This window comes from Antedon bifida, chromosome 3 (genome assembly GCF_963402885.1).
Source record: "Antedon bifida chromosome 3, ecAntBifi1.1, whole genome shotgun sequence".
In the NCBI taxonomy this organism is placed as follows: Eukaryota; Metazoa; Echinodermata; class Crinoidea; order Comatulida; family Antedonidae; genus Antedon; species Antedon bifida.
In genome coordinates, this window is record NC_136228.1 from 5,681,986 (window position 1) to 5,694,889 (window position 12,904).

Sequence of the window (12,904 nt, forward strand, 5' to 3'; positions counted from 1 at the left end):
ACTTTCGGAAACTCCGTACTTTTTATTTATAACAAAGATTTGTTTAAAATTTCCATCATAACCCATAATATTAGACTGATATGATATGATATGATTTGATATTAAACGCATCTTATGTTAAGATAAAAATAAAGAAAACTCTCTTCCCTGATCTTACCCCATAAAATGCTTTACCCAATTTAAACCATTGAATAGGCTTAATTCGTTTTTTTTCACTCCCACGATAAACGCATTCAACCCATTTTATCTGTATTCGTACTAACATCGTTTTATTGTAAAATGAGTAACATTTAAATGTGGGGCATACCACTTCACAAAAGACGGGTCTATGACTTTATTTTGTCAGGAGAAAAAGTAGGACCAGGGAGGACTATTCCAATTATGATTTCTTTAATGACTTTGTCATCCATTTTATCCTTCATGACGATGACGTAGTTTTTATCTGAGATGATGACGGAGATGATGACGTTTATTCGATGCCTGTGGGGTATCTTGGAAGGCAACATTGTTTATATTAAATTGCATAGCTTTCTATACTTTAAAGATATATTGTCTCCCCAAAACATGAAGACTTTGAATAGGCAATATATGTTAGAAATAATGAAATTTAAAAAAATAATGTTTTCACTTATAAAAATACAAAAATAAACGGTTAAATTCAACCCAAACCCCACTAACTTACAGTTATTCTGTCTATTTTTTTGCGTTAAATCATAAGTAAAGAATAATTATTATTCTTTACTCTGTGGTTAAATCACAGTTTACTGTAATTGTGTAGAATAAACAAATGAAATGAAATAAATTGTGCAACCATGGAGGTATAAAAATAGATTTCTGTTTTTATATCTCCATGCTCCAATAATAAAGTGAATAACTATTCATATTATGTGAAATTAAAATGGCATATTGAACAAAAACATTCAAAAAAAAATGTTTTCAAGGGGACAATATCATCTTTTTGACAATATATTTATAACATTCCTGTTGAATAAAATGAATATTGACTCATGGAGGTATTTATATCTCCATGATTGACTTGCCACTCTATAGAAATTAAACCTGAATTTTTCTCATAAACTTTAAAAAATTGAATTCCGGGTTCATCACGCTTGATTGAGCATAGGCGACAAGTTTATAATCTCAAGCGCATGCGTATAATACCACGTCGACTATTACTACCACGGTGCAAAATATACTGATAAATTCCGTTTTGTATACCTATTTACTATCATGGATTTATCTGTAATGTAAAAGCTTTTTTATAAAGGTAATGATAAGATAAGGTTTTCGAAATATTAGGGTTGTGGTTTATCCACTTATATACAAAATATGGTAACTGTAATTTTAGAAAATCCACTCTGTTTACGTTCATGACAAACGGCTGGTTTAGGTTTTAGGCCTACTACTAGGCCTAGGCCTAATTTTCACAACAGATGCCAAGGCTTCTGTCCCTGATAAAGGTCTATTTTGTCAGCCTATCTTTATAACACAAAGTACAGTATCTGGCCACATAACATAGCCCCTACTGTAGAACATATAATGCAATACCTCTACTACCAGGCCTATTTATAGTAGTAATGTATAATTCTTTTAGTACAAAATTATTGTTTAATGTTTGTTTTTTTGTATTTTTAATTTGTATAATTTTTTTTCAGCAGGATGATGGTGGTCTGGGCCCAGCCCATTTCTAATACAAACTTCATTATTATTTTACTTTCACAAACCATTATATTGCTAATTTGTGGACTCTTTGTGAATATCGAAAACAAGATTATTTTATCATGTTTACATTTGTTTTTTTTATTTTTAAATTAAAATATTATTTGTTAACACATAAGATACTATCTAGCAGACTACCCTTTGTAGGATCCATGCTTCACATTCAATATATTAAATCTGCCCAGCAGTGTTCTGTTGCCAATTCATGATGTAACAGATGTTTAATAGAATTTACAAACATTCTCATATTGTTATTTAAATTAAAGAATAAATTTAATGGGAAAGTCCTGATACAATATATTGTAATTCCTAAAACATAATTCCTGACATGAAATCAAAAGGTCACTTCATACTGTACAAAAGTGTATGATGATTTGTCCTTTATACACAGATCGCTCCCAAACTTTTTGATTTCAATGTAACTGTTGAGTGAGTGTTAAGCTCTGTCTACACTATTATTTATCAAACTAGTTTGACAAAAAAAAGTGTGATGTGCCCAAATATGGTAGGGATGTGCCCAAATATGGTAGTGATATGACATTATCGTGTTCATATGGGCTTTATGAAACTGTACAACTGTTGTCCATGTTGTTATCATTTTAGCTAATACTGAAAAAATACATCTCAACTCAATCATGGTAACCACTGTATTTTCAAAATTTCAGTTAAAAAAAGTTTCTACTGAATGACGTTTATTTGGTGTTGAGGTTAATTTATTGTGAGTATCATGTCTGGCAATGATGGAGATCAACAACAACAACATGCTAATGGAGCTGCCTCATTTTTTAATAATGGTAAGATTTAAATTCTATTAAATCAATATGTATCCAGCACTGCACAAGTATATTGATAACTTTAAACTTTTGTTGTATAATTGTTTTTTATTTGTTATACTCTGTCCATGGAGGTATGCTTTGTCACTGTGTATTCATCAATTTGTGTATTCTTATTCAGGAGCTCAAGATTTTATACCATCTGATGACCCTGGCTGGCAACAACCCGACCTAGTTGCTCCTGGCAACGTGGGTAATAACCAACAATTAGGATACCACAACCCAGGTGATTATACGGGTGGTGCTGCCTCTTACCAGCAGCAGCCGGTATTCTACAACCCAGCAGACCTGAAGAACGCACAAACAGGACAGGAACAATATCAGGGACACGTCCAGTATGACAATCAACCACAATGGAATTACGGTACTCATGCAGATCCTAATGTTCAATGGAACAACCAGGATGTACCGAACGTAGCGGGTAATCTAGCGCTGCAAGACCACCACTATGGACCTGGTCATATGTTTTACCCGCAGAATAATGACTTTGGCAACCCACATCAAAAAGCTATCGGTGAGAACGCTGATATATTTGCTAATGGGCCGTCAGACTTATTACATAATAATTACCCAGGTGAGCAAGCAGACGGGCATGTTCTCCAAGGCTCTCTGGGAAATATTCCACCCCCCTCACAAGGACAGTATGAGCGGAATCCGGTTGAGCAACAGATGGATGCTCTTGTTGATCAACCTTTGGGGGATGAGCTTAGGAATTGCGGTCAAAGCGTCCCTGATATTGTTTCAAATTCTAAGGATGGTAATCCTTCAGGTCAGGAATATACAGATGTTGTACCTCAGCAACAACAACATGGTTGGCTTGAGTCATCTTTAAATCCATCAGTATCTGAATCAAATAGTTTGCAACCAAATTTGCACTGCAATAACTTAGCCCATGAGGGGCTAGACTTGAATAGGTTGGAGCCTGATCTAGCTCCTGAAATTCGTGGAGAACCTGTGAGATTTGAACCAGACAGAATGGGTCCAGATCTTGGAATGAGTAGTATGTCTCCACCTATGCATCATAATAATCCTAGTTTACCAGAAGAAACTGGTATTTCGGTAGGACCACATGTAATGAGTGCCAATGAAGATCTTGACAAAAGGAGTGATCACAGTGGAAGTAGAAGTAGTTCTATGATGGGGTTGTCTGTGTCGGACAGTTCCCATTCTGAACAACACAGCCGAAGCAATTCTCTTATTGGTGAGGGTTCGAATGAAGTTCAACATCCGCCTGAACATCTGCCTGCTTCGGGTCCTACGGGTGTAGAAGAACCTCTTGACGTTACAGAGGATTCAACCCACCATCAATCTACTCAACCTCAGATGCATGTTGATTTTGTTGCCCTTCAAAACGCTGGAAGTTTAACTCAAGATTCAAGTGCGTTTCCAAACGTCGGTGCTGCTTCCATCTTGGATCAAGGTGCGGTACATAAAAATAGCGAAAACATTGACAATACACATTCCAATCCTGATGGGAGTCACATGGTTTCCCAGGATTCAGTGCAAGCCGTTCATTTTCAGCCAGATGCAGAACCACCTGTTGTGGCAGGCTCACAAGAAAATGTCGGCGACAACAAACCTGAGAATCCATCGCCTGAAGACTTATCTCGTATGCGGCACAAATCAACAGAAGAGGTTGACCATTTGGTACAAGGTGGTGCCCATCCTAGTGCTTTCACCACTGTTAAAGCCGGTCGTGGAGGTGCAGTAGTACAACAAAAAAGATTTATGCCTTCACCACCATTATGGTCCGCAGAAGTACCTGCTCTGCCCAACAATATTCTGTTAACAACAGCAGCACCAGCTCCAGTTGCAAAACCAATTTTACCTTCTAGTGGTATACCTACTTGTATACCTGGTCCAGCACCCCTACCGGTAGTATTTTCTAGTACTGGTCCTGCTCATGCGTTACAACCTACTCCAATACCGGCTTCTACTGATCACTCAAGTCAAATTGCGGTGACAAACATAGTTACAGCATCTGCACCAATAGTGGCTTCTTCACAAATTCCTCCTCCCATATCAATGCCACAGACACCTTCTCAGCAGTTTAGAGGTAGTCCAATGGTAAATGTAGCTCCGCCAAAACCACTTCCAGCCTCTGTCCTTGGAGGACAAGTACCTACATCTTTAGGAAATACACCAGGACATTCTGTAATCCAGCCCCCAGTACCACTTAGCTTACCAACAGTATTGGGTTCACAGTCACATGCTAGCCCACATGTACAACCTCAAACAAACCCACAGATTCAACCACAGGTTATCGCACAACAGCAACAGATTCAATCACAAGCTGGAATAACAAGTCAAATCACTCAAGGTGTGGCCAACATGAACTTAGATGGGACTCAGATATCAGCGACGACTCAAGGCGTACAGCAACAATATCCTGGTACACAACCCATGGGTCCAATGGCGCACCAAGGGGTGCAACAATACGCCCAATACCCAGAAGGATATCAACAAGGTAGACACAGAGGTTATGCACAGTTCCCACCACATCAGGTGAGCATTTTTTGTCATTTTATAAAATTGTACTACAATAATCAAGAACCAATTAAGACTTCTCAATGAATATAAGAGTTGCTTGTTGTATACTAGTATTGTAATGATACTGTATAGTTATTGAATGATCATAATAATATTATAGCTGAAAAACTAACCTTTATGTAAATCATTTATTTAGAATTCACCAGCACAAGGTCACTACCCTGAAAGATCCACAAGTCGTGGTCCATATGCTGGGTACGGTGGCACGCCGTACGACCCCTACGGACAGGGGTATGATCCGTACTATGGCTACCAATATAGTGGGCAGAGAGGATACAATAGGAAGTACTATGAAGACTATTACAGGCAGCAGGAATATGCTCGTAGACGATACTATAGTCGTAGATATACAGATCCTTATAATTCGCAATATGACTATAATCGACCTCGGTCACGACAAGACACAACAAGCCCAGCTTCCGGAACTAGTGATGACCGACCAAGTTCAAGGGGTAGGGATGATGCTGATGGCTATTCAAGAGACCATGGTCAAGCTCGCAGAGGTAGGCAAACGTATCTAAACATTCTAAATCAAGCTCTGTCTACACTATCAAACTAGTTTGATAAAATGTGCCCAAATATGGTAATGATATGCCCAAATATAGTAGTGATATGACATCATCATGTCAATATAAGTGCATTAGGTAAGCTAGTTTAGTGATCATAAAGAAATACTAGTTACTGTACATTATACTTTGTATACTGCCTAGTGAAAGATTTCAGATCTTAATTCAGGGACACATAATAGGGACACATCAAAGTTTGATAGTGAAGACAAGGCTTTAGGGTATGTCCATATAGATAGACTTATAACCAGTGATTATACTCGTCTTCCTACAATCAATCGGGTGCTAAATATGTTTATAGTGTTAATGTGATTGTACATCCATCAAATTTGCTACAGTAATTTTAAACCTAAATAGGATAAGAATCTTGCAATGAATTTGAATATAACAACAACAAAAAAATGTTTTTGATATTGATAGGTTATGATGAACATGGTCGACAGACATCATACGATCGTGATCAACATCGAAATAGCCATGGGTACCCGCAAGGTTATCAGTACAACTCGTACCAAGACCAGGAGTATAGACGTATGCAACAACAATATTATGACGAATATTATAGATCACAACAAAATAACAGCAGAGGAGCTGAAGATAAACAACAAACAGCTGAAGATAACTCGTAAGTATACGGTTAATATGTTAAGGTTAATATGTTTTCATGGTTTTCACAAGCGCCTTGAGCACTTTAGTGGATATGTGCGCTGTATAAATCTTATTATTATTATTATTATTACTCCGCTGTGTTGCTTAAATTAAATAATCATATTTAGAGCATCACATATGATGACTGTATCATAGACTAAAACTAAACTTCCATGATGCAGGCATCATATGTGTATCACATGTGATGCCTGTACCTACAGTAAGGCCCTAACCTAACATGATACAGGAACATATGAGCTGGACAAATTTAGAACAAGTACCGAGATTTGACTGGTGATTTAAAAACTGGCTGGCTCAATAAAAATGGTCAAATGTTGTTTCAGTAAAACAGGACTGAGGCTTTGAACAAGACAAACTACATTTTCATTTCTTATATGATCCTGTTGATTTATCAAGTTTTTTCTCTTTAATTATCAATTAGTTCATTAAGACGCATGCAACAGAATTACTATGATGAATATTATAGGGGCATTCCACAGTATTTTTTTGTTACGGACGGGACATTTTTGAGAATATAACTAGACATATCTTAGAAATAAAAAAGAATACAAGATTCAAAGTAGAATAAATGTATACATATATGGCCAATGTTTATTATGAAAGTCAAAAAAAGAAAAAAGACTGTACAAAAAAAATTTTATTATGAAAATTGTATGCGTCGCGGATGGGACGGCAAATGGACATGACTTTTGAGAAGGTTTACGTATTGTAATATTTCTCCTCATTTAAAAGAGATTTTAAAATTTGTTTTGTATTATTATGTTGCCAGATAGTTGTTTTAGATAACTGAATGTTAATTATAAAAATTGAACTGAAAATTTATTAATAAATATGATTTATATGTCGTTACGGACGGGACATTTCTAACGTCGCGGACAGGACAACTTTGTCCACGTTAAAAAATTGTATAATTTTGCTATTAAAAAAATTTAAAAATAAGTTTTTTACATCAATGTAATCTTTTATTTACAAATCAAAATATAATTCAACCTTTGAAACACTGTTTAAAAGTTTATGTCAAGTGAAAATATTAAAATTCATAAATATGAAATATTATTTATAAAATTAATTATTCGAAGAGTTATAACGAGAAGCAATATTGTAAAATGTTATCAAAATATTTATTTACACTAATATAAAAGTTATGCTTGGCATATTAAACAAGACTTCAAGATATTAACACATTTAAGGCGAATCTTTAAAAATTGGCGTTGGCGTTTGATGTCTGAATTTGTTAGTGGATCCAAGTTGCATCTGAAATTTCCTTCTATCCTTGCTTGGATTTAATAACTGTAGGCCTACTTCTATTAAAATTCAATCTTAATTATTTAGTATCTGATTTATTTATAAAAGGTTCTTGGTTGCAAATTCACCAAAGAATGAAATCTACAAAGCGATGACCGCACCCAATACTCCCATTCATACTGGTCATGTTGTTTTGGATTTAGGTATTGTTCTTTTGTGGATTGTTATTTTAAATACAGACCACAATGTTTTGTGATTAATAAACAGTTAACACCTTTGTACAGTACTTTTCAGCCTACAGTACAAAAACACTTTTTAATTCTTACAATATTGTCATCACATCCATAAAAAAAATGTCCCATCCGTAACATTCAATAAATTTTGATGGTAATGTTTTTTTAATAAAAAAATACAAGTTTTAAAAAACTTGTTTAAATCTATTGCAATTTAATATCCTTAGGAGTTGAAAATTAAGATTTAAAATTAGGAATTAAATAACAATTTTAAAGCCATTACTTCAATAAACACAAGTGAGGAAAAACCCCCAATCGAAATGTCTCAGAAGTAACAATTATGAATTTTGAAATGCAAGTATGAAATTAATAAACAATTTTAATAAAATACTTTATTATGAATAATTGGAGCTTACTTTAAAAAAAAGTAACTGCAGTATATTTATGGGCAAAAATGTTAACAAGATGCATAGTTTTATTATGAAATAAAAAGGATTTAAATGATATGTGCCGTCCTTAACAAAAATGTCTGTCCCGTGCCTACGAAAAATGTCATCCATATATTTTTGAATATGATATTTTCACCAAAAGTTTCAAAATATTTGTTTATAATGTATTGCATATAGTTTTAAAAGGAGAAAACAAAATATTAAATTGTGGTATCAATACTTTTAACTGAAATGTAAAAAACACCATAAAACTACTATTAAAATTTTGCAGATGGGACAATTATGAATTTTGAAATGTACATATGAAATTTAATAAACAAAATATGTGTTATAAAATGCTTGAATATGTACAATAGGGACATAGAGTAACTATATCTGGCAAAAAAATATTTAAAAGATGCATGGTTTGTGAAATAATTAGGATTTAAATGATACGTCCCGTCCGTAACAAAAATGTCCCGTCCGTAACAATATATTTTTGAAATATGATATTTTCATCAAAATCTAAAATTGTCAAAAAATTTGTTCATAATATAATGAGATATAGTCCTCAGGAGGAGAAAATGAAATATCAAGATTTTTGCATCATTACTTTTAAAATAAATGTAAAAAAACCGCCTAAAACGTCGCGGACGGGACATTTATGAATTTAAAATGGATGTATGAAATTAATAAACAACAAAATTTAAATTAAATACTTGATTATGTATTATTGAGACATAAATTAACTATATCTGTTGAAAAAACAATATTAAGATGCATAGTTTATGAAATAAATAGGATTAAAAATGTCCCGTCCGTAACGCCAAATATGACTTTTTCATATTTAATATTCAATAACTTAAAAAATCAATATCAGAAAAATAAAAAAAATGTTATTTAATAAACTTCAACATGTCTACTTTGAGAAATGGCCAAAAGTTACATCAAAATCAGTAAATGAAATTTTTAAACCCACGGACCAAATACTGTGGAATGCCCCTATAGGTCACAACAGAACACTAGTAGAGGATCTATAGATCTGCAATATGATAATGCATCGTAAGTACATACGTGCTTGTGGCCGTGTCTGGATGCTTATTCTACTGGTTGCCCGAGAGAAATAAAATAAATATATTGTACTTGTCATCTTTTATTCTATTCATCTTTTTTTTTCTACACTTTTATGGGTAAAATTCATGGCTCTCAGATCATTAGCACTGCAGGATTTTTCTGTATTGTATTCTGTTTTTCTCCTTGTTTAAGTGATAATTTTACTTATTTTTAGTGGTTAAGACATCAATTAAAATCATGTCTCCACAAAAAGCAGAATTTCAATTTGGTTTTTCTCTTATTCTTTTATCCTATTCTTCTAAATGGATCATCTTCTTCTTACATTTAAATCATTGTTTTAGTTCTTTTTGTATTTTTTGTCTTTTCTGTCATATTTTTTTGTGGTCATCATTGGTTAAAGTCATCATTATTAATGAGCGTTTCTTGTACTATGGTATTTGTATTGTATTCATGATTGAAATGAATCAATTATTAGTTTTTAGCGGTTAACACACTTGGTTACAAATCTTAAAATCTGGGTTTCAAATCTTGGCTTTGCCAAATAGTGTTGCTATTTAAATTCATAACAAGAGAACATATGAAGTGTGATAAAAGTTTTAAAATAGTGATCTTTTGTTCTTTCGTATTTCTATTCAATCTAACAATTATACAGGTTTTTAGTGCTCCCTTTATCAAAGGTACTAAAAGATTCATTGTTTTACAATTTTGATTCTCATTCTTTCTCTGTTTACTGTGAATGTTGGCTGTATATTAAAATTAAATTGTTTATTTCTACATAAAAAACAGGCATTTAGTTCAGTTCATCAATATGATTAGAAATGTAATATTCTTTTTTTTAAATAGCATATTCATGTACTTGTAGTATTTTGAATTAATCTTTAAAGAATCTGTTAGTGATAGATGAACACTGAAATATTGTCACACATTTGTTGATTCAGGTTTGCAAATACTTTCCATCACACTGGAGGCAATACACCAGAGGGCTACAACCAAGATATGAGCTCCATCAGTAAAGGATCAAGTTTCTATGAACAAAACCAAGATGTGTCGCAACAAGCAGCAGAAAATACATCTTACGATGGTTACAATGAAGGATCATTCATTCAGCCAACTCAAGGTATGTCAGTTACTCACTGGACTACTTAAGTGTTTATTTTATCTTCGTGCCAAACTAAAGCTCTGTCTACACTATCAAAGTTTATGTGACAAAAAAAATGTGATGTGCCCATATATGGATATGATGATGTCATATCACCACCATATTTAAGCATATCACTACCATATTTGGGAACGTCACTAGACAGAGCTTTGATTGCAAACACTTTAGCATACTGTCCATATATATTGTATTTTGAATGACACATGTGATTGAAACTGCCAGGCCTAAAGAACAATAGATTAGATAACTTTAGACTTTTCAACCTCATGCTTCTCCCATGCTTCTCCCATCAAACTAGTTGACAAAAAAACTGTGATGTGCCTAAAAAGGGTAGCGATATGTCTTCATCGTGTCCATATATCTGTTTATGACAGTTTCTGTGTGTCTCTTAACCAGGCGCTCAGCCATACACATACAAATAACGACTGCTTCTCCAACAAGCTACAAACATGTACTACGCCTATGACCAATCATTGGATATATGGCGCATTATTAATTCTTGGATTATATTGTGAACAACAGTTGTTTGTAAGGAAACATTTAATCAGCTGCTTAAACTGTTCATTCTTCTTCTCATTCTTTTCAGTTGAAGAAGCCGGGCCTCCTCAAAGGAGAACGCCAACAAAGTTCTCGTTACCGCACATAGTAGGACGTTTTAGCCCAGGAGGTCACCTGCTAAAAGTTCTTCCAAATTCACCCACAGAAGGTGGCACAGCTACTGTTGAGATTCACAGCATTCAGGTTGGTACATTAAGTTTTATCATTGAAAGAGGTATAACAATGCTGAAATAGTTTGTAAATGATACTAATAGTCATAATTGTTCTCTTGAAGGCCATGCTAGAACACACAGCTGATTCTCAAGAACTAAGGGCTTTCCCTGGTCCTCTTATAAGGTATGTTCAGTTGTTAAGTATACTAATACTAAAACAGATCCTCTTATGTTAACACCACCTAGAACCAACATAAAATCTGTGCCTATGGGCTTCTTTGCTCATGCACCAGAGATCTGGAACCAACTTCCTCATTCCATCCGTTCACTCCATCCCCTCTTCAATTCAAATCTCTCCTGAAAATTCTTTTCATGTTGCGATGTGAGACTCTGGTAAAGAGCGCTTTATAAATGTTCAATATTATTATTATTATTATCATTATGAATCTTACCCTTTCTAATCTGAAAGAAAATTGTAATTTTAGAAGAGTTCAGAGATTCAGTAAATTTATCAATTTTATACTCATCACATCTGTATGTCATGTAGTAGATTGATATTAAAGTTTGTTTCTTTATTTCCATTCGCAAAATCATAAACATATATAAATAATCATTACAAAACAAAAGAATGGAAAGGGGGATTCCTGAAGCACAGCTTATAATAAGTAGAAACCCCCAGTTACAAAACAATATATATATATATATATATAGAAATATGAAAAAAAGGCACAAGGGCATAGGCAAAAAAAAATTTTTAAGAAAATGCAAACAATCTTTTTTATTTTTTTTTTATCTTAAAAAAAAAAAGATAGTTTTCTCAGAGAGTAAAATGTAATTGTTCAGTTTTAATCATTAAAAAAAGGGGAGACATAAACAAACAACAAAATACCTGTTTTAATCAGAGTATTGCAAAAGTCATTTATTTTTGTATATTTAAAAGTTATAGGATTCTTATGTAACTTAAGAAAAAAACTTAAAAGTATGTTTGTTATTATTTGAACTCAGGAACGAAACCCACAAAGGTGATGTAATTAGTTTCGCAAGCAAGAAAGTCAAAAGTTGTCGTGAAGACACTAGTGCCATTGACAAAGAATCAGCCACTCTCCTATGGGATCTCATGGTGTTGTTGTGCAGACAAAATGGGGTATGTAATTATACTATGCATGAAAGAAATATTTCTTGTTTGTCATAAAGAAAAAACGAGTTCTGATCTGCCTTTTTCAAATATATATGTATAAACAAAGATTTTCTGATTTTTTATTTTTATATAAATTCGACCAATAAAAGATGAATTGAAACAAATATTTAGTAAATCAAATATAAAGTTGATGATTTACTTTTTAAGATTTCTGCAGAGTAGAATATCTACCTTATTTATCAAACATTAGGTAAATGTAATATAAAAAGATTTACTTTTCAGACTGTGGTAGGTACAGATATGTCTGAGCTAATACTGAACAATCATCCCGTGCTAGGCTCAAATGAAACAGAAGAAGAAGAGGGCGACTCAGGTACATCTAACAATACTCCTACTAATTCACTCCAGCATAAGAAAGCGGTTGATGTTGAAAAAGAAACTCGGCGTTTTAGGGAACTGTTATTATTTGGCAGAAAGAAGGTAATTATTATATATATGTTGCTTGGTGAAAACTGTTTTATTTCATTATATTTAAATAATAAATTTATGATTATTTTATGATAATCTGCATGTTTAGCTT

General features: G+C 33.4%; 1 protein-coding gene across 3 annotated transcripts in view; it reads left to right on the forward strand.

Moving 5' to 3' along the window:
• The first annotated feature begins 1,189 nt into the window (after positions 1-1,189).
• Positions 1,190-12,904, forward strand: part of LOC144838675 (uncharacterized) — a 28,134-nt gene continuing 16,419 nt past the window's right edge. For 2 of the 3 annotated variants that reach the window (XM_078694108.1, XM_078694109.1), the window contains exons 1-12: positions 1,190-1,267; positions 2,385-2,513; positions 2,674-5,057; positions 5,239-5,605; positions 6,089-6,293; positions 6,759-6,798; positions 9,247-9,305; positions 10,256-10,434; positions 11,063-11,217; positions 11,309-11,370; positions 12,192-12,330; positions 12,607-12,804. In XM_078694108.1, the coding sequence (XP_078550234.1) occupies positions 2,447-2,513; positions 2,674-5,057; positions 5,239-5,605; positions 6,089-6,293; positions 6,759-6,798; positions 9,247-9,305; positions 10,256-10,434; positions 11,063-11,217; positions 11,309-11,370; positions 12,192-12,330; positions 12,607-12,804 (3,855 nt within the window). In that variant the 5' untranslated portion in view covers positions 1,190-1,267; positions 2,385-2,446. The remainder of the gene's footprint in view (positions 1,268-2,384; positions 2,514-2,673; positions 5,058-5,238; positions 5,606-6,088; positions 6,294-6,758; positions 6,799-9,246; positions 9,306-10,255; positions 10,435-11,062; positions 11,218-11,308; positions 11,371-12,191; positions 12,331-12,606; positions 12,805-12,904) is intronic. The other variant, XM_078694110.1, reaches the window with a different exon arrangement.